Source organism: Zootoca vivipara, chromosome 5, assembly GCF_963506605.1.
Source record: "Zootoca vivipara chromosome 5, rZooViv1.1, whole genome shotgun sequence".
NCBI classification, from domain to species: Eukaryota; Metazoa; Chordata; class Lepidosauria; order Squamata; family Lacertidae; genus Zootoca; species Zootoca vivipara.
In genome coordinates this window covers 85,307,141-85,329,600 of record NC_083280.1, presented here as the reverse complement: position 1 = coordinate 85,329,600, position 22,460 = coordinate 85,307,141, and the positions used below count along the sequence as shown (strand labels likewise).

The window sequence follows — 22,460 nt, the reverse complement described above, 5'->3', positions numbered from 1 at the left end:
GCTTAAAAGGCCAGAGATCGTTCAATTAGTCAAAGGCCTGGGGGAAGAGGAATGTTTTTGCCTAAAGAGATGTAACAAAGGTGCCAGGCAAGCATCCCTGGGGAGAGCATTCCACAAATGGGGAGCCACCACAGAAAAGGCTTGCTGCCCTCTGGAAATTCTAGCAGAGGAGGCACATGAAAACCGTCCTCAAATGATGATCGCAGGGTCCAGCTCGGTTTAGGATGTGTGTGCAATGGATCTCTCAACAGAATTCTCTTTGCCCAGCTACCATTCCCCAGGATTATTTGGAAGAAGCCTTGGCAATTAGCTACTTGCTTGCCTTTTTAAAAGATTGCCTTGACTCACCCTTTGTGAAAATGCAGACCACAGTGCTTTGTTAAATGCAGTTAAGCGTAGTAACTAGCATATTCACAGTTACAATACATAAACGTCTTGTTAACAGAAACCAACCTACTTTTTGAACTGATTTTAATGAAGTTTCCTTAATAGATTTTTTTTCTTCTCTGCAGTGGAAAGGGGGATTCTCCCGAAGCCCGTGCATTAGCAAAGCAAATAGCGACGTCGCTGCAGAATTTGCAGTCTAAAACCAACAGGGCTGTTGCAAACAGCAGACCTGCCAAGGCTGCTGTCCATCTAGAAGGGAAGATTGAGCAAGCTCAGAGATGGATAGACAACCCTACAGTTGATGACCGTGGAGTAGGTGAGTGTTTTAGTTTTTCTGTGTGTGTGAACATGATCTCAGGTGGGAGTTGAGGTCCACCTAGTGGTTCAGTGCAAAATCGCTGCTCCAACTATCATTTCCAACCATCCCTCCCTCCTTTGGAACCGGCAGCTCTCTATTATGGCAAGCCAAAGAACCATAGAATTGTCAAGTTGGAAGAGGGACCACAAGGGAAGTTTTATTTGGTGTTTGATGTTTGATGTTTTAGCGCTTTATTCTTAATATTCTGTTGGGAGCCTCCCAGAGTGGCGAGGTATAAATATATTATTATTATTATTATTAATTACTATTATTATTATTTATTTGTTGTAGTAGTAGTAGGGTCATCTAATCAAACCCTCTGCAATGCAGGCATCTTAAAGAAGGAAAAGACAGGACAGAGGTCAGCAGAAGCCAACAAAACACCAAAGAACACTCTCTGCTAACCATAAGATAAATAAATGATGGGAAAGCTCAGGCAAACTGGATAATGACTAATTGAAAACCACGGGCAGCCCAAAATAAAAATCTAAATAGCACCATGAGGCTTTTTTATTTACCTGCACAGAAATCCCCTTCACAAGTGGTCTTTTTTCTGTGATGACTTCAGGTGGGACATCCCAAAGCTGACTCGTATAAGCCCGGAAAACTACAGAGAAAAATGGGCTGCCTAGTTATTAGGGAGGACGTGTTGCAGCATGGTAGCATTTCAGAGTACTTAGGGGAAGGTAGTGATTATGCTGGCACTATAGCTTAACAATGGCAACTCTGCTTTACTTTCGTGAGTGGTTGTCAGGCTTCGGGTGCTCGGCTTCCTTCCCCCCCCCCTTTGGCCACAGATAAGCAGGACAAAGCTAAAAGAGTTGCTTACCATTTAGTCTTTAACCATCACAGCAAAAGAACAAAGCAGCCATTCTCGGAATGACGGTGTTCCCAATTAAGGTTTCCACCCACTTCCCCCCAGTCACTTCCACGCCTTGCAACCTGATCTCACAACCACTGTGCTTTTTGTGTAGCCACCTTATCTGCTCTACGTGACCTTGGACTGATAGGCTGGACACTCTCCAGCGAGAGAGAGTCTGTTAGCTCTCTCTCTTCCAGTTCTTCTTCACTTTGCTGTTTAACCCCCAGTTCATCCCAACTTTTGTCTTCAGAACTGTGCCCCTCTGCAAACCACTGTTCCAAATCTATACTGCCCCACTGCTCCTGGGAGGCTCCCACCATTCCTCATCAAAGCAGTACTTACTCCTCAGCCTGGTCTCGGACAGTGGTGGAACTACTGTTCTAATTTCTCTCGCTCCAAAAATTAAGCAAGATGAATAACTTTCAATGCAGGTCAGGCTGCCATCCGGGGTCTTGTGGCCGAAGGTCGCCGTCTTGCCAATGTCATGCTGGGACCTTATCGCCAGGACCTGCTCGCCAAATGTGACCGTGTGGAACAACTGGCTGCCCAGTTAGCTGACCTGGCAGCACGAGGCGAAGGGGAATCTCCTCAAGCCAAGGCAATTGCTGCTCAGCTGCAGGACTCGTTGAAGGTAAATAAAAGTATTTGAAAAGAGAAGGAAGAGCTCCTGTTGGACAGAGTGTTGCCAGTCCATATGCGTTAACTAACAAAGCCAGGGAATCTTCCTGTTCAAGCTACTGGTCTTTGCAACATAGATTATAGACAAACGCTTTGGACACAATCTACATTCTTTTGCTGCTGTGCACCCTCCATTAATTTAACTTGATTCCAATTCCTCTCATTGACCCCCACCGCCTATTGCTGGCCATTTCCTGAAGGAAGTGACGTTTGGCAGTTTGGGGCATAGAGCTCCTCACAGAACTCTTGTGGATTGGGCCCTGTTCTTGCTCAGTAAAAGGTAAACTGTAAAAGATCCCTGGATTGTTAAGTCCATTCAAATGCGACTATGGGGTTGCGGTGCTCATCTCGCTTTCAGGCCCAGGGAGCCAGAGTTTGCCCACAGACAGCTTTCTGGGTCATGTGGGCAGCATGACTAAACCGCTTTTGGTGTAACGGGACTCCGTGACAGAAACCAGAGTGCAAGGAAACACCGTTTACCTTTCCGCTGCAGCGGTACCTATTTATCTTTTGCACTGGCGTGCTTTCGAACTGCTAGGTTGGCAGGAGCTGGGACCGAGCAACGGGAGTCACCCCATCATGGGGATTCGAACATCCAACCTTCTGATTGGCAAGCCCAAGAGCACTAGTGTGGAGCCATGTTGGTCTTGCTCCCCGTCAGCCACCTCACATTCTTAATAGCAACCTCTCCTTTCCTAGGTTTCCTTTTTTAGTGTTCTGGGTTAGGGGTATAGACTAAGAATCTAGCTAGATGGTGAATTGGGAGTGGGGCTCTGCTGTCATGGTCCTTCTCAGTTCACCATCTCTGAAGGTCTCCTATTTGTAACTTCAGCTTTTTGGCTGTGTCTGGTTTGAACCTAGGCTGTCCGTATTCAGATCCAGTGTTTTACTTTTGCACCACACTTCATCATGGCAAACCCATTAATTTCTCTTTTTTTACATGGAACCTCATACTTACGGGACCGTCTCTCCCGGTATGCCCCGTGGAGGACCTTAAGGTCCATAAATAGTAACACCTTAGAGGTGCCAGGCCCAAAGGAAACCAGATTAGCCTCAACTAGAACCAGGGCCTTCTCAACACTGGCCCCGACTTGGTGGAAGTAGTGGGGGTCAATGAGAGGAATTTCAGCCATGGGCCGGTCCACCATCCCTCAGACCATGTGGTGGGCCGGACTATATTTTGGGGGGAATAAATGAACAAATTCCTATGCCCCACAAATAACCCAGAGATACATTTTAAATAAAAGCACACATTCTGCTCATGTAAAAACACCAGGCAGGCCCCACAAATAACCTAGAGATGCATTTTAAATAAAAGGACACATTCTACTCATGTAAAAACACGCTGATTCCCGGACTGTCTGTGGGCCAGATTGAGAAGGTGATTGGACCGGATCCAGCCCCCAGGCCTTAGGTTGCCTACCCCTGCTCTATCTCCTGAGACCAGGGCCCTGTGGGACTGGATTTCTTTCCGCAGGGCCTGTAAGACAGAGTTGTTCCGCCTGGCCTTTGGCCTGGAGCCAACCTGATCCCCTCCCCCATTTCCCCCTTTTCCTTCCGTATGAGGCTGCATTTTAATTTTAATGTATTTAATCTTGTTCTTAAGTTATATTTTAATCAGTTGTTTCACATCTAGTGTTAGCTGCCCTGAGCCCGGCTTTGGCTGGGGAGGGCGGGGTATAAGTAAATTATTATTATTATTATTATTATTATTATTATTATTATTATTATTATTCCTATTAAGGATCTTAAATCAAGGATGCAAGAAGCCATGACCCAGGAAGTATCTGATGTGTTCAGCGACACGACGACGCCAATTAAACTGCTGGCAGTCGCGGCTACTGCTCCTCCAGACGCCCCCAACAGGGACGAGGTGAGTCCGTTCCCAGCATGCACCAGTCTTAAAGTTACAGTGAGCAAATATAATTTTGGATAGGCCAAGGTAAGAGTCAGATGCAGTGGTGTAGCAAGGGGGTGCATAGGGGGCGGGCCGCCCCGGGTGCCACCCTGGAGGGGGGTGACACTTGGTGCACCCCCCGTAAGCGAGCAGCCAGCCGCCGCCTGGTAAAAAGCCTCGCTTGGTGGCTGGCTGCTCGCTCACTTACTCGGCCGGCGTGCTTTGCTTCTTCCTGCTCAGGGGCTGCTGACGCCCCTCCCTCGCCTCCGCTTGAGCATGCCAGCTGCAGAGCAAAGCTTTTAAAAAAACTTCACTCCGCGGCTTGCTCATGGTTTGCTGCCGGTGGTGCTCCAGCGCCGGGATCCTCAGCCGTGAGCAGAGGATCACGGGGCTCGAGCGCTGCTGCCGGCAACCCGCTCCGTACAGCACATGTGCAGTGACGTTGCGCACACACTGTACAGAGCAGGTTGCTGCTCCAGGTGCCCGAGTGGCTAGCTATGCCGCTGGTCAGATGTTAGACTTTTAAAAAGTTTCATACTTAAATGGTTTCCTACCTACCACCCTTGAGGAGAAAGAATGCAATTGGTGTCCATAGTTTGAAACATTACTATATCTTAATCCAGGTGTAGCCAAATGTTTTGGAGTAGGGGTACATTCTGAGTCTTGAGAGTGTTCTGCGGGTGCCTGTCACAAAATGGCTGCCTTGGGTTGTGTGACTTAACAAAATGAGAGAGACAACCACCCCAACAACATTATGCTTATCACGGGAAGTCAGTTGTGTCCTGCTGGTCCTGGCAATGGAGATCACACCCAGATGTTGTTGCTGAGGGAGCATTCCTCAGGAGCAGGCAAAATATACAAGGCAGCCAGGCCGCTCACATTCCACAGAAATCACATGGAAGGGTACCTTTGCATTTTGTCACATGTCTTTCTTTCTAGAAGAGCTTACTTTTATTTTTTAAATGGAAGCTCAGAGTCTGGGGGCACCAGGTTGGTGACAACTGACTGTTTGAACCATCTTCCTTGAAAAGAATCGCACTTTTCAGGTGACCTGAGGAAAGCTCTGTCTTTGGCACTCATATCTATCATGGCACATTCACGCCATTATCACCATAGCCTTGTGTGTCTAAACCAGGGCTTAGAATTGCCAAATAGAGTTCTGTCGCGGTATCTCTGCTGAACAGTTTTAGTTTTCTAATAAATTGCCAAAGAACTGTAAATTCATCCTTGATTAAACTAACTTTAATTGAAGCACCGAGTCTGTAATTGAGCGGGTTAGCGTGAGTTGCTTGGGGACCCGTATAAAATCCTGAACTGGCTGCATTTTTAAATCTGTGGTTGTTGATGTATTTCAACTTTCAGGTGTTTGATGACAGGGCAGCCAATTTTGAAAACCATGCTGCCAGGCTTGGAGCTACTGCGGAAAAGGCCGCTGCGGTTGGAACAGCCAACAAAAGTACTGTCGAAGGCATACAAGCCAGTGTGAAGTCCGCAAGAGAGCTCACCCCTCAGGTATCTCTCCCTCTCACTGTCCGAAACTCCGGTTTTGATCGGCGCTCACAGTTGTTTGACAATGGCCACAACCACTCTCAGTTACCCCCGTCTTCGTTCATTTTCATAGTATAATTTATGCCACGGAATGGGGGTCATTTTGCTGCTGTTATTGTTAAACAATTGGAAGTCGGAAATCCTTGCCAATCCTTGCCCAAAGATCTGCACACTTCTGGTTTAGTTTGTTCGGTTTGCAGCCACCAAAAACTTCACCTGGATGAAAAATTCATTTGTTCAGTTTCTATTCGGAGAGTTCATCTCCAATAAGCATGTAGTGGGGTTGGAGATGCCAGTATCTGAAATACATTGAATGAGAAGGAGTCAGGAATAAAACATGAGCATTTAACTATTAGGATGAGATGATTCTGTGTGAAAGACAGCACACAAATCAAGAGGTTGAGAGAGGGTAACTTCCTTAAATGGTAGATTGTTTTTAGGAGTCTGTAAAAAGTTCAAAATCTATAAAAAAGGAGGACTCTCATAAAAATGTATGCATAGGTTGGCTGAACCTTCGGAAACAGAGGCTCGCTTTGACAGCAGTCTTAAGGACTTGCTTTCTAAGTCCCATTGAAATTAATGAACACTTTCAGGCAAACATTGCATTTATTTTATAGCTTCGTCCCACTTCTCAGCCAAGAAGACCTTTTAGAAGTTAAGCTACAATCTAAAAAGCTGCAAGAAGAGGGAATTTTAGTGGGAGCTGGATCCAGGCATAACAGAGGGGTGTCTGGCGTTAACTTCTTTCCCTCTGACGGCCTCCACAAGTGTGGTTCATAGCATCATTGGGATCATGCCTGCCCCTTTTGTGTTTTTCAGTAGCAGCTTAAAATTCCTCTGAGACTCAGTTGAAAACTAGAGAGCACCATAATCTTCCACCGTATTCTTCTAAGGAAAGAAGGACCTGACAGCTTTTTATGGTGTATGGCGAATCTTTATTACTTTCACTGACCAGACTGTCACGGAATATGTTCCCTCTTTGGTCAGTCTTCACACTTGGGTCTCTGGATAAGCAGATCCCGTGGGCGTCTGTTTCCTACTGTGGAAGCGTGTACTTGGAGTAGGAATAAATCTGAAGGATTTCCTGTATAGAAGAAGTAATATTTACAAGCTATTGTGTAATAGTCTACTTATGTTCATGTGATGAAAGTATTTTAACAATTACTATTTGCACTAGAAACTTCCATAATTTCTTGGCTTTATTTTGTTTTTGTTTTCTTTTAAATAAAGGCGGTGATTTTTAAAAAAAGTATGTGCAGTCCCCATGTCATGATTGGGAATTCTGCTCTTTGGAAATTCTCAGTACAGTCAGACCTTGAAAGTCTACCGGAATCCATTCCGGAAGTCCGTTCGACTTCCAGAATGTTCGGAAACCAAGACGCGGCTTCTGATTGGCTGCAGGAAGCTCCTGTAGCCAATCAGAAGCCACATGGGACATTTTGGTTCCAAAGAACGTTTGCAAACACTCACTTCTGGGTTTGGGGCATTCGGGGACCAAAACGTTCAACTCAGAAGGCGTTCATCAACCAAGGTATGACTGTACCTCAGAGTGTTCTTGAGTGGTATAAATCCATCTTTCAATTGGAGACTTTTTGTGAAACTCCCCAAACTGGGACCCCTTTCAGATAAGAGATGCTTAACTTTCAGATTACCTGCACTGCAAAATAAATTCCAGTGCACTTACTTTCTGTTCCTGTGCATCATTACTGCCATCATATTAAGTTGTTTTTGCATTGGCAGGTAGTATCTGCCGCTCGCATCCTTCTAAGGAATCCTGGAAATCAAGCTGCTTATGAGCACTTTGAGACCATGAAGAACCAGTGGATTGATAATGTGGAAAAAATGACAGGTAAAATGGAGGCGTGTGTGGCCATGGTTTTGTAGCCCCAAATCATTGATGACGAACCTGAGATATAATTGAAAGGAAACTAGAAAGGGAAGAGCAATTCCTTCACGCAGTTGACATAAGCATGTGACAGAAAGGGAAGAGTCATCCCCCCACTCAAAAAAAGTCACAGTGGGCTCAAGGAGAACATTGCACCATACTTTTGTTTGGAATATGTCTTGGCCTTATCACTGGCAGCCTACAATCACAACTTTTGGATAAATTATTGTAATGCAACTCTATTTCAACCACTTGTTCATTACGGCAAAATTCTATATAGATTTGGATGTGTTTTGTGTTTGCACACAGATGCTGTTAAGGGAAGAAATGTGGCATCCATTTTTACATATTGAAGTTCCACCCAAGTTCCCTTGTCCCACTGAGTTCCCTTTCTGTAAATCTAGCACAGGGTTTCGCAAACTTGGGTCTGCAGCTGTTTTTGGACTACTCCCATAATCCCTAGCTAGCAGGACCCCAGTGGTCAGGGATGATGGGAAGTGTAGTCCAAAAACAGCAGAAGATCCAAGTTTGGGAAACATTGATCTAGCGTGTTTTCCACTATCTGCAGTACAAAAATGTACTCTCCCCCGGTTATGTAAATGAAACCCATTCATGTTTGAGGATTTGATAGAATTTGGAGGCCCTCTGGTGGCAAGAGCCAAGTGAGAAGAGTTTAAATGCTCATAATCGGGATTGTCCCAAATCAGCACCCTGCCAAATTGACCTGGCCTAGGTAGCAGAACTCCATCCTGTATTTAAGGGTGACCTTCCCCTCCAGGGTCATTTCCCCTTGCCATGTACATGAAGGGAGGTAAATCTGTAAACTTCTTACCCTAGGGATGGTGGATGAAGCAATTGATACCAAGTCTCTGTTGGATGCTTCCGAGGAGGCCATTAAGAAGGACCTGGACAAGTGCAAAGTCGCGATGGCCAACATTCAGCCGCAGATGCTTGTCGCCGGGGCCACCAGCATTGCCCGGCGAGCAAACCGGATTTTGTTGGTGGCAAAGAAGGAGGTGGAAAACTCAGAGGACCCCAAGTTTCGGGAAGCTGTGAAAGCTGCCTCTGATGACCTGAGCAAAACCATTTCGCCAATGGTGATGGATGCGAAAGCTGTGGCAGGCAACATTTCTGATCCCGGTAAGCATTAGACAACGATGCTTTTTCCAACTCCTGACTTTTCAAAACTAAATACTAAGCTCTCTCTCTGTGTGTGTTGCCTTTCCTAGGTTTGCAGAAGAATTTCCTTGATTCCGGCTACAGGATCCTGGGAGCTGTGGCCAAAGTCCGAGAAGCTTTCCAGCCGCAGGAACCAGACTTCCCCCCTCCGCCTCCTGATCTTGAGCAACTTCACGTAAGTGCCGTGTTATGTAGAATTGCTCTGGAAGGACAGAGGTAATCTGCAACCATTTGGTTGAGCCAGTTTCAATTATTTAAATGGCTGTGGTTTCCTTGTGTGGGTGGAATCACTTAATGCTGAAATCTGATTCCAGTCACACAGTGTTCTTATATAATACACACTGGCATACACACAAGATTGCGTCCCCAAGTTTTGTTTCTTTAGCATCTTGCGAAGCCAGATTTGGACTTGGGGCCCTTGAGTACAATGCCCTCTGTATGAAGGTAATCCAACCGAAAAGTGTCAAGAAAAGAACAGACTCCTGGGTCTGTGTATTTTGCTGAGAAAAGCAGCAGTTTGAAGCCAAATGTGTGCTTCAAACTTTGAACTCGGGGGTCTGTTGTTGTGAACACATCCATTAATAGGAAGAACTTAAAGGTGGGTAGGTGCACATTTTTTAGACTTCAGAAAACACTGTCCATGCCTTTCAAAGCTGTCTTGAAAACATGGGCATTTGAATCCAGGAGTTGAATATATAATAGCATATTAGTAAAAAACCTGGATTACCTTCTCTATAGAAGAAAGTTAGTTATGCCCCCCCCTTTCCACAATTTCCTTTCTACAGAGCCAGTGTGGTGTAGTGGTTAAGAGCGGTAGACTCGTAATCTGGAGAACTGGGTTCGCGTCTCCGCTCCTCCACATGCAGCTGCTGGGTGACCTTGGGCTAGTCACACTTCTCTGAAGTCTCTCAGCCTCACTCACCTCACAGAGTGTTTGTTGTGGGGGAGGAAGGGAAAGGAGAATGTTAGCCGCTTTGAGACTCCTTCGGGTAGTGATAAAGTAGGATATCAAATCCAAACTCTTCTTCTTCTTCCTGCTGGTTAGCAGATCAGAAAACCAAGGGAGAGGGATGAAGGAAGTTTCTGCTAACAGTTGCTAATTTAAGAGATCATTTCATAAAGTCTAGCATAATGGATTTTAACATAGATATTACTGGATTGTGTAAATCAGGGCTGATTATGTAAATTCATGCTTGGTCCAACCCTCCAGGAAGTATGTAAATCATATTCTTGGGTAGGTGTCTTAATTTACATTATTCTCACCTTGGCAAAACAATGGTGAATTTGAGTTTGGAAAGTTTGCCCAAAGCAGTGAAAATTCCCCATCCTGGGAAGGATCAGAAATCAGGAAGACCAAATTTTTATTAAGGACTGGAATAATTTCATAACGTATCTTAGAGACCACTGTAAACAGTTGAAATCACTAGCGGAAATACAATAACACTTGTAAAGTAACACAAAGTTTTCTGTCAGGGGTGTTGCTGGCTACCCTCGAGCAACGACACTCCAAACCATCTTGTCTTTAAGACTTTTATTGTCCCCTCCGCTGTTGTCAGAGCCGTTCGAAGAACTGGAGTTGATGAGGGGTGGCTGTTCCCTGTAAGCCCACGCCCTTATAGATACTGTGGATTTATAATAGATTACAGCAGACATCCCCAAACTTCGGCCCTCCAGCTGTTTTGGACTACAATTCCCATCTTCCCTGACCACTGGTCCTCTTAGCTAGGGATCATGGGAGTTGTAGGCCAAAACATCTGGAGGGCCGCAGTTTGGGGATGCCTGGATTACAGTAAAAGATGCAGGAACAAATTTTTAGAAATAGGACCCATGGAGGTCAGAAAGTTTGAGAGAACCTCTTTTTCTTTTCTTTTTTGTTGGAATTGTTATGTTTGATGTGTATAATTATATGTAAAACTAATAAATATCTATAAAATAAATAAATAAATAAATAAATAAATAAATAAATAAATAAATAAATGGATGGGCAACTCAGGTGCAAAAGCTGGGGGTGGGGGAGGGAGGAAGAAAAGAAAATTCCCAGTTCTGTGAATTGCTATAGATTTGGCCATTTTGCATTTGGATCTCTGCGTTGGGGTGCTGCAACCCATTTCCTTTCTTCCTTAGCTTACAGACGAACTTGCTCCTCCCAAGCCGCCGCTGCCAGAGGGCGAGGTTCCTCCCCCCAGGCCCCCTCCTCCTGAAGAGAAGGATGAAGAGTTCCCAGAGCAGAAGGCTGGGGAGGTGCTCAACCAGCCCATGATGATGGCTGCCAGGCAGCTCCACGATGAAGCCAGAAAGTGGTCCAGCAAGGTAAGAACGGCCAATGCATCCCTGTATTCTTGCTTAACTGCTGCTTCTCCCTTTAACCCAAAGAAATTGCAGACCGGTGTGTTTCGTGGGTATTGCATTGATGTCACTCGGGGATACCCCAGCGCTGTAGGCAGATCTGTTTGTATAGCTCTTCAGAGGTTGGGCTCTTTTTAGAGAATGAATTGCTGATTAGCAAATCCTCACCCTTACGTGGAATGCTCTTATCACTGCTGTGCAAAGACGTCACTTTAAAACCTTCCTCAGGCTGCCAGGAAATTTTATGCCCTGGGTGAGTTGGAATTGGGGGTCAAATCCAACAGATGAGGGAGAAAACCAATCTGTCTCACCCAAGTGAAGTGAGAAACTCCACAAAGGTTTCCAGTGTGCTCTGGAAGAGCATTGAAAACAAACAAACAAAAACTTGATAATGCTGCAGGAGTTAGGATAGAGGCAATCTAAAAATGACTTTCTGCTGTTGCGTCCAGAGTTGCTCCCCCCCTCCCCACGAAGCCATGAAAACCTTTATGTTGTGCTGACTCTGTAGTGCAGGAATGGGAAAACCTGTGGTCCTTCAGAAGATGCTGGACTACAACTCCCATCATCCTTGCCCATTGGCCATGCTGTCTGGGACCAATGGGAGTCGGGAGTCCATCTGCAGGGCTGCACGTTTCCCCATCCCTGCAACAATGCTTTGGAAAGGTGGTGTGTAATCTCCAACAATATCCACAATATTTTGCGCGCTCTCTCTCTCCTTTTCACACGTCTACCCAGAAGTGGGCTTTTTCAGAAGCGGCACCAAGCTTTGCCGATCAATCAAGGCTATTTTTAAACCTTTGCAAATTACCGATAGAAGCATGGGACTTTTCACATGCCATCATTTCATTAAAACTATAGAATTATTCCCAAGACTCTTATTGTGCACAGGTTTCATAACCACACCTTGGCGTATGTAGAACTTTAGCGGTAGCAAGAAGGGGGAGGGAAACCTCACCGTACTTGAGCCTTTAGCTGAAATGAGCCTTAAGAATGTACGCAAGCATGCGGGACCTTCTGCTTGAGTTGGGGAATTAAGCGCATAGCACCTGCCTTTTGCCCTTTTTGTGCTCCGCAAGCTTTCTCCCCTGCCCCACCAGACTGTCACAAGAAGTGGACTGCCCCAGAGGTCAGTGTAGAGGGGCTATGTAGAATACCCACACTTACCTCTGAATGGGGGCTGTAACATGGGTGCCAAACATCTTGCCATGTTTGCCAGGTTCATTTAAGATTGCTGCAACATCGATACCAACCCTTGCAAATGAGTTTTATTTGGGGGGGGGGTTTCCATCTCATCACAAACCAAGTATCATTTTGACCTTGACGGATTTTAATTTTGGAAGGGATAAGAGGGGAGCAAACAGTCCAAAGTTTTCCAAGCAAAGCAACACTGAAAACACACACACACACACACACACACACACACACACACACACACACACACTGACTTGAGTAGCATGCTTGAGAAAAACAATATTATTTAATTTATATCCCACCTTTTTATCCAAGGAGTCATACGTCATTCTCCCTTTTCCTCATTTAATCCCCACAACCACCCTGTGAGGTAGGTTAGGCTGAGAGACCCAATTTCACCCAGCGAGCTTCGTGGCTGAGTATGGATTTTGAACCCTAGATCTTAAGTCTGACACTTTCCACTACACTGCACTTGCTTTAGTTTAAAATGTAGTTTTAAAATATCATTTAAAACCTGTCCTGGTAGATATTGTATTTGAGATTTGGTGCCTTCTGAGCTTTTAACTTTTAAGGTCACTGGGGGTGTGTGTGGGATCAATAAATAAACCCAGCTGTTGAGAGAAGCTGATACCTAACTGCTGTATCTTGGTGATTCCATTCAAGAGAACATTATCTGCAGTGCCCTGTCCCAAGATGGCTGCAATGTGGGGTTTTTTTCCCCTGCACATAAATATTGTGAGTTTATGGGTATTCAAAAGTAGGTGGAGAATAAATGGCTACAGTCTGAGCCACTGTTCCAGCAGAAGAGATTGTGTATAGAAGCCACTGGCTCTGAGGGGAGGCGCAAAAACCGAGCAGATTGCTTTGAGCTGGCTGTGAAAAATAGTTTCAGTTGTGTATTACTTGTTTATTCCGACTGCGTAGCAAATTAACTTTCCCCTCTTTTCTCTTCATGCTCTGCCAATTTAATTTTTCCTTCTTCCCGGACAATAAATTTCTTGCCTTGCCCTCTCTCCTCCTTCCCAGTGATACTTGAACATTTGCTAGGATATACACACTATTTTTGTTGGCTGTTGTGCTACTCAAACGCAGTGAGACAGAAAGAGGGGGATATTTATCAGTCCCATGTTATCTACGAAAGTGCACAGAGTTCCACAGAATCCTTCACTTGGCAACTTGGAAAAATAAATTTGAAATGGAGTCCCTAAAATGGTTTGTTAATGCAAATCCTTTTACTGGCAAGTGTGTGTGTGGTTTAATTGCCTAATGCTTTGAACCACTTTGGGTTATGGACAGCATGAATGACCCAGGTCCGATTTGCACAAGCACTCTTGGCTGTGCAGTGTAACGTCCTCTTCCCCTCCTCTCCCTGAAAGTCCCCCTGAATATGTTCTGGGGTTTTCCCTAACCCTCTGGAGCATGTTTTGGAGGTGGGAGAGGAGAGGGAGGGAAAGTTCTATTCAACAGCCAAAAGAGTGGAATTATTTGGTTGGACCACCACCCAATATTTTTTAAACTGACATGTCCTTCATTTTTAGTAAATGCACGCACTTTAACTTTCAGGCGTTTCCCCCACAGCTCGTTCCCCCGCCCCCCGCCCCCATTTTGAGTTGTAGGATCAGGACGGAGAAGGGAGGGGGTCACATTGGGATCAATAATTTGGATTCCCCAGAAGGCGGCAAGTTGCTTTTGTCCATAAGTGCTTGCTATCTCTTAAGCAGATGTTTCAGGTTGCCCAAAAGAAAGACTTCACCACTTGGTCCTCATTAAAAGAAATGGCCTTTACTCAACACACTGCATTTAACCTCTGTGTTTGCCAAGAAAGCAAAAAGAGATGAAACCCCACACTGCCACCTTAAGCTGCATCTGATTTAATTGGGAGCATATAATTGCATAAACTGAGTAATTGGAGGGGAGGGGGGAGAGAAAGTTTAATACCAAAAGCCGCTATTCTTGAAGAAGGAAGGGTGAACATGCAAAAACATGGGGGGGGGGAAGGGTTCGTGAAGGACGTGGGGGATGGGGGGGGCCCAAACTGAAATAAAATGTGATAATTGTGTGTGGGTCTGGTTGCACTTGAAAAGGCGGTGTTTCATTTGCCCTTTTTGTCTTCTCTTTCTGTAATGGATTGGTACCCTGAAGATTGGCTGCGATAATACCGAGCTGTTCTGTTTTTTAGAGACATCCTTCCCACAGGATGTGATTCAGGATACTCTTGACAAACGATTAGAAAATCCTCATTTGGATTTTTGTAGAACAACATTGTGGCAAAACAATCTGGCACCATCTCATTAACCTCCTGCTAACAGAAACATTTCCGACTGGCTGTGTTTTTGTGTGCTGCTAACATCACTTTCTGTCTGCTAACAATTAACACACTGATCATGTCCTTCTAATGAGCAGCCCCTCCTGTTTCTTCCACAATCCCTTGGCTTTCTGTCCTGACTTCCTTCCTGCATTGTGTTTTGCTTTCACCATAACCTCCTTTTCCATGGCCTGGACCAAGACGTGGTGGTGCCTGGAGAATCCATATGGCATCTTTGTCCCATTTCCCCCACCCACACCCACAGCTTCCCGCCACAAAATAATGGTCGCGGAGCACGATTTGCTTGCAAATTCTCCTGTGCAAACCTTGCTGAAATGAATAGGAGTTCTTTTCAACAAGGACACACACAAAAGCCCTAGAGCAACTTCCATTCATATCCGTGAGGCTCCGTAGGGTCAGGTCTGCCACGTCCCCACCCTTTGTTGTCGTTTAGTCGTGTCCGGCTCTTCGTGACCCCATGGACCAGAGCACGCCAGGCACTCCTGTCTTGCACTGCCTCCCGCAGTTTGGTCAAACTCATGTTCGTAGCTTCGAGAACACTGTCCAGCCATCTCGTCCTCTGTCGTCCCCTTCTGCTAGTGCCCTCCATCTTTCCTAACATCAGGGTCTTTTCCAGGGAGTCTTCTCTTCTCATGAGGTGGCCAAAGTATTGGAGCCTAGGTTCACGATCTGTCCTTCCAGTGAGCACTCAGGGCTGATTTCATGAAGCTGAGGCTCCAATACTGTACTTTGGCCACCTCATGAGAAGAGAAGACTCCCCACCCTTAAGAGCACCCAAAACTTGCTTGGGGTCCTTGCCTTGTCTTGCGCCAAGGCCTTTCCCATCTCTTTTGGGCATAGAAAGCAGCCCCTGGCGTCTCTGCTTCCTGGCAGTTTTTTCTTAGCACTCAAGCCTCATCTCGAAACTTTCCTCTTGCACCCCCTAAGTAATCTTTAAGTGTTGCACTTGCTTTGTTTCTTGTTTCCTTTCCTTTCCTGTCTCCGTGGCGCCATTGTCTTGCCAGAAAAGAATGTTGTGGTGAAATAGAAGACACTTTAGAGAGGACCTGGAGTGGAAAACGATGATGATTCTTGGTGTGCTTTCTCTAAACTCTTGTGTTTCTCTCCTTGAAGCCTTTGTAGATTCTCAGGTCAAGTGTTCCCTTGGAATTGCATCCCTTCCTCCCTGCCCCTCCTTCCGTTGCCTTCCAGAATAAAGGGATTTACTAAAACCAGCTCAGTTCTTGCTCTTTGACCAGATCCTGCTTCTTTATACTAACTGTCCCTGTTTCTTCATCCCCCCCCTCCGCATCCCCTCCCCGCCCAACCTGCGAAGCCTGATGTGACTGATGAGGTTAAGGAAGCCCCTGAGGCTGATGTAGATGTAGATCAGGAGGAGGAGGAGGAGGAGGAGGAGGAAGCAGATGTTGAATTCACTCTCCCCTCTGACATTGAAGATGATTACGAGCCTGAGCTGCTGTTAATGCCAACCAACCAGCCCGTTAACCAGCCCATTCTGGCCGCTGCTCAGTCTCTGCACCGGGAAGCCACCAAGTGGTCTAGTAAGGTACTTCCTCCATTTCCCCCCTGGCGACTGATCCGCGTTGCATCCAGCCATTTTGGAACGTTGACACATTCGCATTCACTCTTGATCCTTGCCGGGTCCCATTTTCTTTTTCTTTCTTTTTCTTTTCTGAATTGGAATGAAACTCGAGTTTGTCTGCACTTCATTGTTGAGGATTGAGAGTGGCTTCACATGTTTTTGACAGGCCTGCTGGCGATGATGGCCGGGCTTAAAAGCTTCATTTGGCTCACAACTTCCTTCGTTTTACTCTCCTTCTTAATCAAGGCTTCCTTTCCCTGTTGTTGCTCTCTGCCTTACCTGTCTCTTCACGGCAGTGGTTCTTTTTCGAAAGGGAAGAGAAAAACAAACAAACAAAACAAAACATATGTACAAACCAGCTGACTACCTGTGAAGCCATGGTTGACAGTCTCTCAGTGACTTCCAGATTGTGAGGGAGTCGTCGTTGTCATTCCCGAAGTCATTTAACACGCATCATTGTGCTTTTCCGCCTCTTATCAATGGCTTCCACTAAAAACGTTGGACCGACCAGGAATGGCTTGGTATGGCGGCGTTGCCGAGGAGTTGGACCTGCTGATTTGCACTTGGCTGTAATGTAAAAAGGCTGGCCCATGGTGAGAGGACTTTTGTCAACAAGCTATGCTGAATGTGTTGGTTGCTAAGTTCAGACTTCGTTGGGTTTTCTCAAAAATACAAAACCCATGATGTTGATGGAGATCCTCGGTCTGTGGGTCGGAGCGATCTTAGTCCTGAGCTTGCTGGCACTAATTGCAAACAAATGTTTTTGGGAGCTGTCGGGTCACTTTTTCGCTTTTGGGACTAGCATGCTGCAAGGAGTTAAGTGTGTGGCTGTGTACTAAAATTTAGGTATGTATGTGTGGAAACCCTTTTTTTTTGTTTAAATGAGTCTTTCTTTCATTGTCTTTTCAGTCAGTAATGGTGATATTTTGGTGCCTGTGCGCAAAATTCACATGGTGTTTTTCCATGTGTAGGTTAATGTGGGGCACAATTTAGCGCACTTTTTCTCCTTTGCAAATCTCCTTGAAATGAATGGGGAAGCCTCCCATTCATTTTAAGTGAGATGTGCATGAGAACATACTGCTGCATTGTGCTTCATGGATTAGATCTCTCTCTCCCTTAAATGGTACCTGGAACCTGCCATTGCCACCACTCGCCTCGTGGGGCGAAGGCCACTCTCTTTTTACACTCTGCTTTGCCTTCTACTCTTCAGAAACCAGCCGAGAAGACGCATGGCTTTTGTTGCTCAAGGGGGCTGGCAGTTCACCCTTAACCGTTACTCATCACAGAAGCAAGCACATGTTTAGCACCCTGGCTCATTGCTCCTGCGATGGTGATATGCAGTTTGTGTGGTGGAACATGCATGTTTGCACATGCATATTTCATTTGTACAAACACACACACACACACACACACACACACACACACACACACACACGAGTGTTTTCAGTGCACTGGTTAAAAAAAAAATGTGTGAAGAGACTCTTGAACAAGGATATGGCTCTTCAGACTTTTGCAACTCAGCAGCCTTTTGTAATGTGTACAACATGCTGGTTTTTTTGCAACGCAGAATGAATATATGTCCGTAAGGACCACAAGTCCCCTTCCGCAGCTATCATCACAGTGTGTGCCTTTTGTTGTTGCCGTTGTTACAGACACTTTTCTCCCGGTAGTCCTAATGCCTAACAGCCACTTTCCTGCATGCAAAAGATTACATTCCAGGCACTTTTTTCCTATTTTCTCACTGCTGTTGGTCAGTATGTCATGTTACCTAAGCACTCTTCACAAAAATACTGCACAGATTGATTTATTTTTAATTGATTACATTGTTCTTGAATACCCTTGCAGCTATAGTATTTAACATAGAGAAATGTTATTTCAAAAACCAGTTATTTATATTGTCCCTCAAAAAATAAAGCCCTCCTTCTCAGAACAGTGACTTTTAAAAAGTTGTGTTACAAGTTGAACTGAATGGTTGCAGTTCAGCCTCAAGTTTGCAAACTCTCCCACTTCCGCTCTGGTGTGGCCATGAGCAGGCAGGAGTTCAGAAACTTTTGATACTACTTTTGATTAACTGTAGCTTGTCGATTTCATTCACCCCCAACAAACTACAGTCATACCTTGGTTTTCGAATGGCTTAGTTCTCAAACGTTTTGGCTCCCGAACGCCGCAAACCCAGAAGTGACTATTCCAGTTTGTGAACTATTTTTGGAAGTCGAACGTCCGATGGGGCTTCCGGTTGGCTGCAGGAGCTTCCTGTAGCCAATTCGAAGCCACGCTTTGGTTTCCGAACGTTTTGGAAGTCGAATGGACTTCCGGAACGGATTCCGTTCGACTTTCAAGGTACGACTGTATTGCTAAGCCAGCTGCATAACCTATAGTTTAGCATGATGTCCAAGTTCAGCCAATCCCCTTCTTCTCCACTGAAGGAAGATGAGATCGTCCTAAGTGGAGGGAAGGTGGAAATTCTTACAGCGAGGCTGTCAACTTGATGAATTAAGTGGTAGTTGGTTTTCACGACAGGAGAGTTTGCCAGTTGATAAATAATAGCTTCCTATGTTTGCAAATGACTAAAACAAACATTCTGAAGATTTTTCTCTTTTGAGGTTTCAGATGATATGCACACACCTTGCAGAAGAGGTGGAATAACTGGCGGTTTATTAAAAATAATTTACCATTTTTTAAAAAAAACTGCTACCATTTAAGCATGCCTTTTTACACATACAGCTGATCAAAAGGAATAACTGATGCTCTGACTTCTCCCTCAGCTGTGTCCCCCTCAGAATAGTTGTCATCTGTGACTGTAGAGTGCCAAATTGGGATGCCCCATGTCCATTTATATGTTGATATTAAGAATATTCACCTTCATAACACTGGATGCTTTAAACCAGGCACGTCCACAGGTAGATCATGATCTACCAGTAGATCACTGGACGTCTGCGGTAGATCATTGGCTCCCCCCAAAGAAGCTGAACAACTGTGGCTCCCCTAAAAAAAGCTCAACATTTTACCTCCTCCCTGAAAAAGCTCAACAACTTTGACCCCAACCCCCCCAAAATGGGCCTTCCTACTTCCTAAAAAAAGGGGGGGTAGATCACTGACAGTTTTTAACTCTGTGCGTAGATCACAGTCTCTTGGGAGTTGGCCACCCCTGCTTTAAACTTAAGGCAATCTTCTTGCACCCTTATTAAAAGGATAGATGTTTAACTGGTAAAAGTAACAGTGTCTGAACTTAGCCGCTTTCACTTCAGCAGCAAACTAACACTGTGTATCCACAACATATATATATATTTTTACGGGCCAAAGCTTGTTTTTCACTTTTTTGGGGGGAGAAAGTATTTCACAACTGGCCTTTGGGGCAAAGCTCTTTTCCAGTGCTCTTGTGGAGCGGCATCTGCACCGCACAGACCGTCTCTTCTTTGCCCTTCCAGAGCGAGGGCTTGCTTACAAGACGGGGGTGACGGCGCGGATCGATGTCTGGCTCCCAAGCTTTCATGGCTGCCCTTGCTTTTTTCCAGGGCAACGACATCATCGCCGCCGCCAAACGGATGGCCCTCCTCATGGCCGAGATGTCGCGCTTGGTAAGAGGTGGCAGCGGGAACAAGCGGGCTCTCATCCAGTGTGCCAAGGATATCGCGAAAGCTTCTGATGAAGTGACCAGGCTGGCCAAGGAGGTCGCGAAGCAGTGCACTGACAAGCGTATCAGGACAAACCTTTTGCAGGTGGGTCACGAGCCACTGCCTGAAGAAGGCAGGGAAGCGGCAAGAGCTGGCGTTAGTAACAGAGATGGCGTGCGGTCAGTGGACTAAGGGGACTAGGCTGGTGGCAGGGACATGGGCGGCACTGTGGTCTAAACCACTGAGCCACTTGGGCTTGCCGATCGGAACATCGGCGATTCGAATCCGCATGATGGGGTGAGCCCCCATTGCTCTGTCCCAGCTCCTGCCAACCTAGCAGTTCAAAAGCATGCCAGTGCAAGTAGATAAATAGGTACCGCTCCGGCAGGAAGGTAAATGGTGTTTCCATGTGCTCTGGCTTCCACCACAGTGTTCCGTTGTGCCAGAAGCGGCTTAGTCATGCTGGCAACATGACCTGCAGACAAATGCCGGCTCCCTCAGCCTGAAAGCGAGATGAGAACTGCAACCCCGTAGTTGCCTTTGACTGGACTTAACCATCCAGGGGTCCTTTACCTCCCCCCCACCTTACTAGGCTAGTCTCCTAAATGTTCCCCTGACGTCTCCTTCCGAAAGCCCAGGAAGCTTCTGCCCAGTTCAGGGAGGGAGGTGTGATGCTCACCTGCACGGCGACGTCACACATGCAGTGTCCCGGTCATCCTTGCAGGCTGTAGTCTCTGGCCCTAACTGTACCTCTATTTCACCGCACACCACTGAGAGATGGGTTTGTTTTGGAGCGAGGGGGTTGCTTGAGAGCCCAAGCAGTGGGCTGGCTTGCTCAAATTTGCCATCCTTGTTCTTTTGGACCTGTGGCCTACTTTAAGATTGCCAGGTCACAATGCGGCAGTAAGGCCACAGAAGGCAGAATTATCCAGCCAAGGTCTTTCATCCCGGCAACAGCTTTGTTTAGCCTGTTTGTTTCTCGACCGGTCTGAACAGCAGTCCTATCTCCTCCCCAGTTTTACCAGTCCTTCTCCTGCATGACATTGTAATTCTGGCCAGACAAGTTTAGGGTCTCACAGATATAGGACTATCTAGTTCCCTGAGCAGCTGTGCTTTCTGTGGCCCTGCACCACCTCACCCTGATGCTTCGCTGCCGCAAGCACAGCACAGTGCAGCTGAATGCAAGGGGCCTGCAAGGAATAGCCGCTTCTGCAGAGAGCGTTGCAGAACAGGGTGGGCAAGTGCCAGCCTTCAAATAGATAGCTGGTCCTCTGAATCTTCTACGACTTGTGACAAAGAAAGAAAGCAGCCTTTTAAATGTGTTTGTGGGAGTTGGGGGGAGCTATTGTTTTGTTGTTTTTGTTTTAACTACTTATTTCAGTTTTTATCTTGTATTTAGAGCATGTGAACCGCCCTGATATCAGGGTGGTATATCAATAATAATAATGCTGGAAAGTGATCCCAAACCTCCCCACAAATCCTTGAGGAAATAGAGAACTTTGATGATACCTTAGTTCCTACCACTGAAGCAGCTTGCCATGTTTCTCGAGAAAAACATGGGTGGCTTGAAGATGTGTGGAAAATTACCAAGGAAAATGAACATATATGCTCGCCACTGCTGTTTTTGAAAACACACACACACACAAGTACAGTGGTATAATTTTATTTAGACAGTTTCTCAGCCGTGCAATTCTGTTTTCATGCAGGTCTGCGAGAGAATCCCAACCATTAGCACGCAACTCAAAATCCTCTCCACTGTCAAAGCCACCATGTTGGGCCGCACTAACATCAGCGATGAGGAGTCTGAACAGGTAATTCTCACGCCTGCCACAAGGGTGGTGTTCGTGTGCTGCAAGCTTGGAATTGTACACTGCATAGGCAAGCAGGCTTTGCACAATCGGTGAAACGATCTCAGCTGCCAGCAGGGCCTCCCTTGCTAACCTTTTGCTCTTGTAAGTTTTCTTGCTGGAGTAACTGAAAGGTGTGGCTAAAGGTATGCTTATTTCTGCGCACGTGACACTTTGTAGATTCAAAACAAGTGTGACTGTGACGAACTGACCCCCATTAGAAAACTAGGATGTGCTTTTTTGTCAAGTACACTCAGTGGCAAACTGTCCCTGTTTTTGCTGTGTTCGTGTCCTGCAACAAAATATAATTTATAATCCAAAGGTTTGATCTGGGTTTCTTGCTTAATGAAATTCCCCACAGCCTGTTTAAATTGTTATTAACTAGCACCCTCTGGTGGATAAAAATGAATGGTTCTTTGGTTTGCCTGAATGCTGCCGCAATCCACCAGATTGTATCACTATCCAATGCAGATGTTGTTTTGCTATTGGGGACAATTATCCCAAGCCTTATTATCTGCGACTGTCAGATTTTGCTTTCCATTAAAAAAATGTGGCCACTAGCTTTGGTGGTTTCAAAAGTGGATTAAACAAATGCCTGAAGGACTGATCTTCATGGCTGGTAGCTGTGTTAAGATAAAGGGACTCAATTTTCAAAGGCAATGTAGCTCTAAATTCCTGGGGTGGGAGCGCCAGGCTGTCAACGGAGGATGGGACTGTTTCTTCATGCCTCACCTATGGGCTTCTCTGCCTGGGTGCTGGG

At 45.8% G+C, this 22,460-nt stretch overlaps 1 protein-coding gene and 1 long non-coding RNA gene across 3 annotated transcripts in view; one reads left to right on the top strand and one right to left on the bottom strand.

Annotated features, from left to right (window-relative positions):
* VCL (vinculin) overlaps positions 1 to 22,460 on the top strand; it is a 79,303-nt gene that overhangs the window by 53,729 nt on the left and 3,114 nt on the right. The window contains exons 11-21 of one of the 2 annotated variants that reach the window (XM_035138681.2): positions 513 to 703; positions 2,039 to 2,238; positions 4,030 to 4,158; positions 5,545 to 5,694; positions 7,471 to 7,579; positions 8,453 to 8,755; positions 8,845 to 8,969; positions 10,919 to 11,104; positions 15,973 to 16,203; positions 19,755 to 19,958; positions 21,560 to 21,664. In XM_035138681.2, coding sequence (XP_034994572.1) covers positions 513 to 703; positions 2,039 to 2,238; positions 4,030 to 4,158; positions 5,545 to 5,694; positions 7,471 to 7,579; positions 8,453 to 8,755; positions 8,845 to 8,969; positions 10,919 to 11,104; positions 15,973 to 16,203; positions 19,755 to 19,958; positions 21,560 to 21,664 — 1,933 coding nt within the window. The remainder of the gene's footprint in view (positions 1 to 512; positions 704 to 2,038; positions 2,239 to 4,029; positions 4,159 to 5,544; positions 5,695 to 7,470; positions 7,580 to 8,452; positions 8,756 to 8,844; positions 8,970 to 10,918; positions 11,105 to 15,972; positions 16,204 to 19,754; positions 19,959 to 21,559; positions 21,665 to 22,460) is intronic. The other variant, XM_035138683.2, reaches the window with a different exon arrangement.
* On the bottom strand, positions 3,215 to 7,472 carry LOC132592181 (uncharacterized). The gene is made up of 2 exons (XR_009557642.1): positions 6,683 to 7,472; positions 3,215 to 6,029 (listed from the first exon to the last, which is right to left on the bottom strand). It is a non-coding gene; the product is annotated as an uncharacterized LOC132592181 (long non-coding RNA).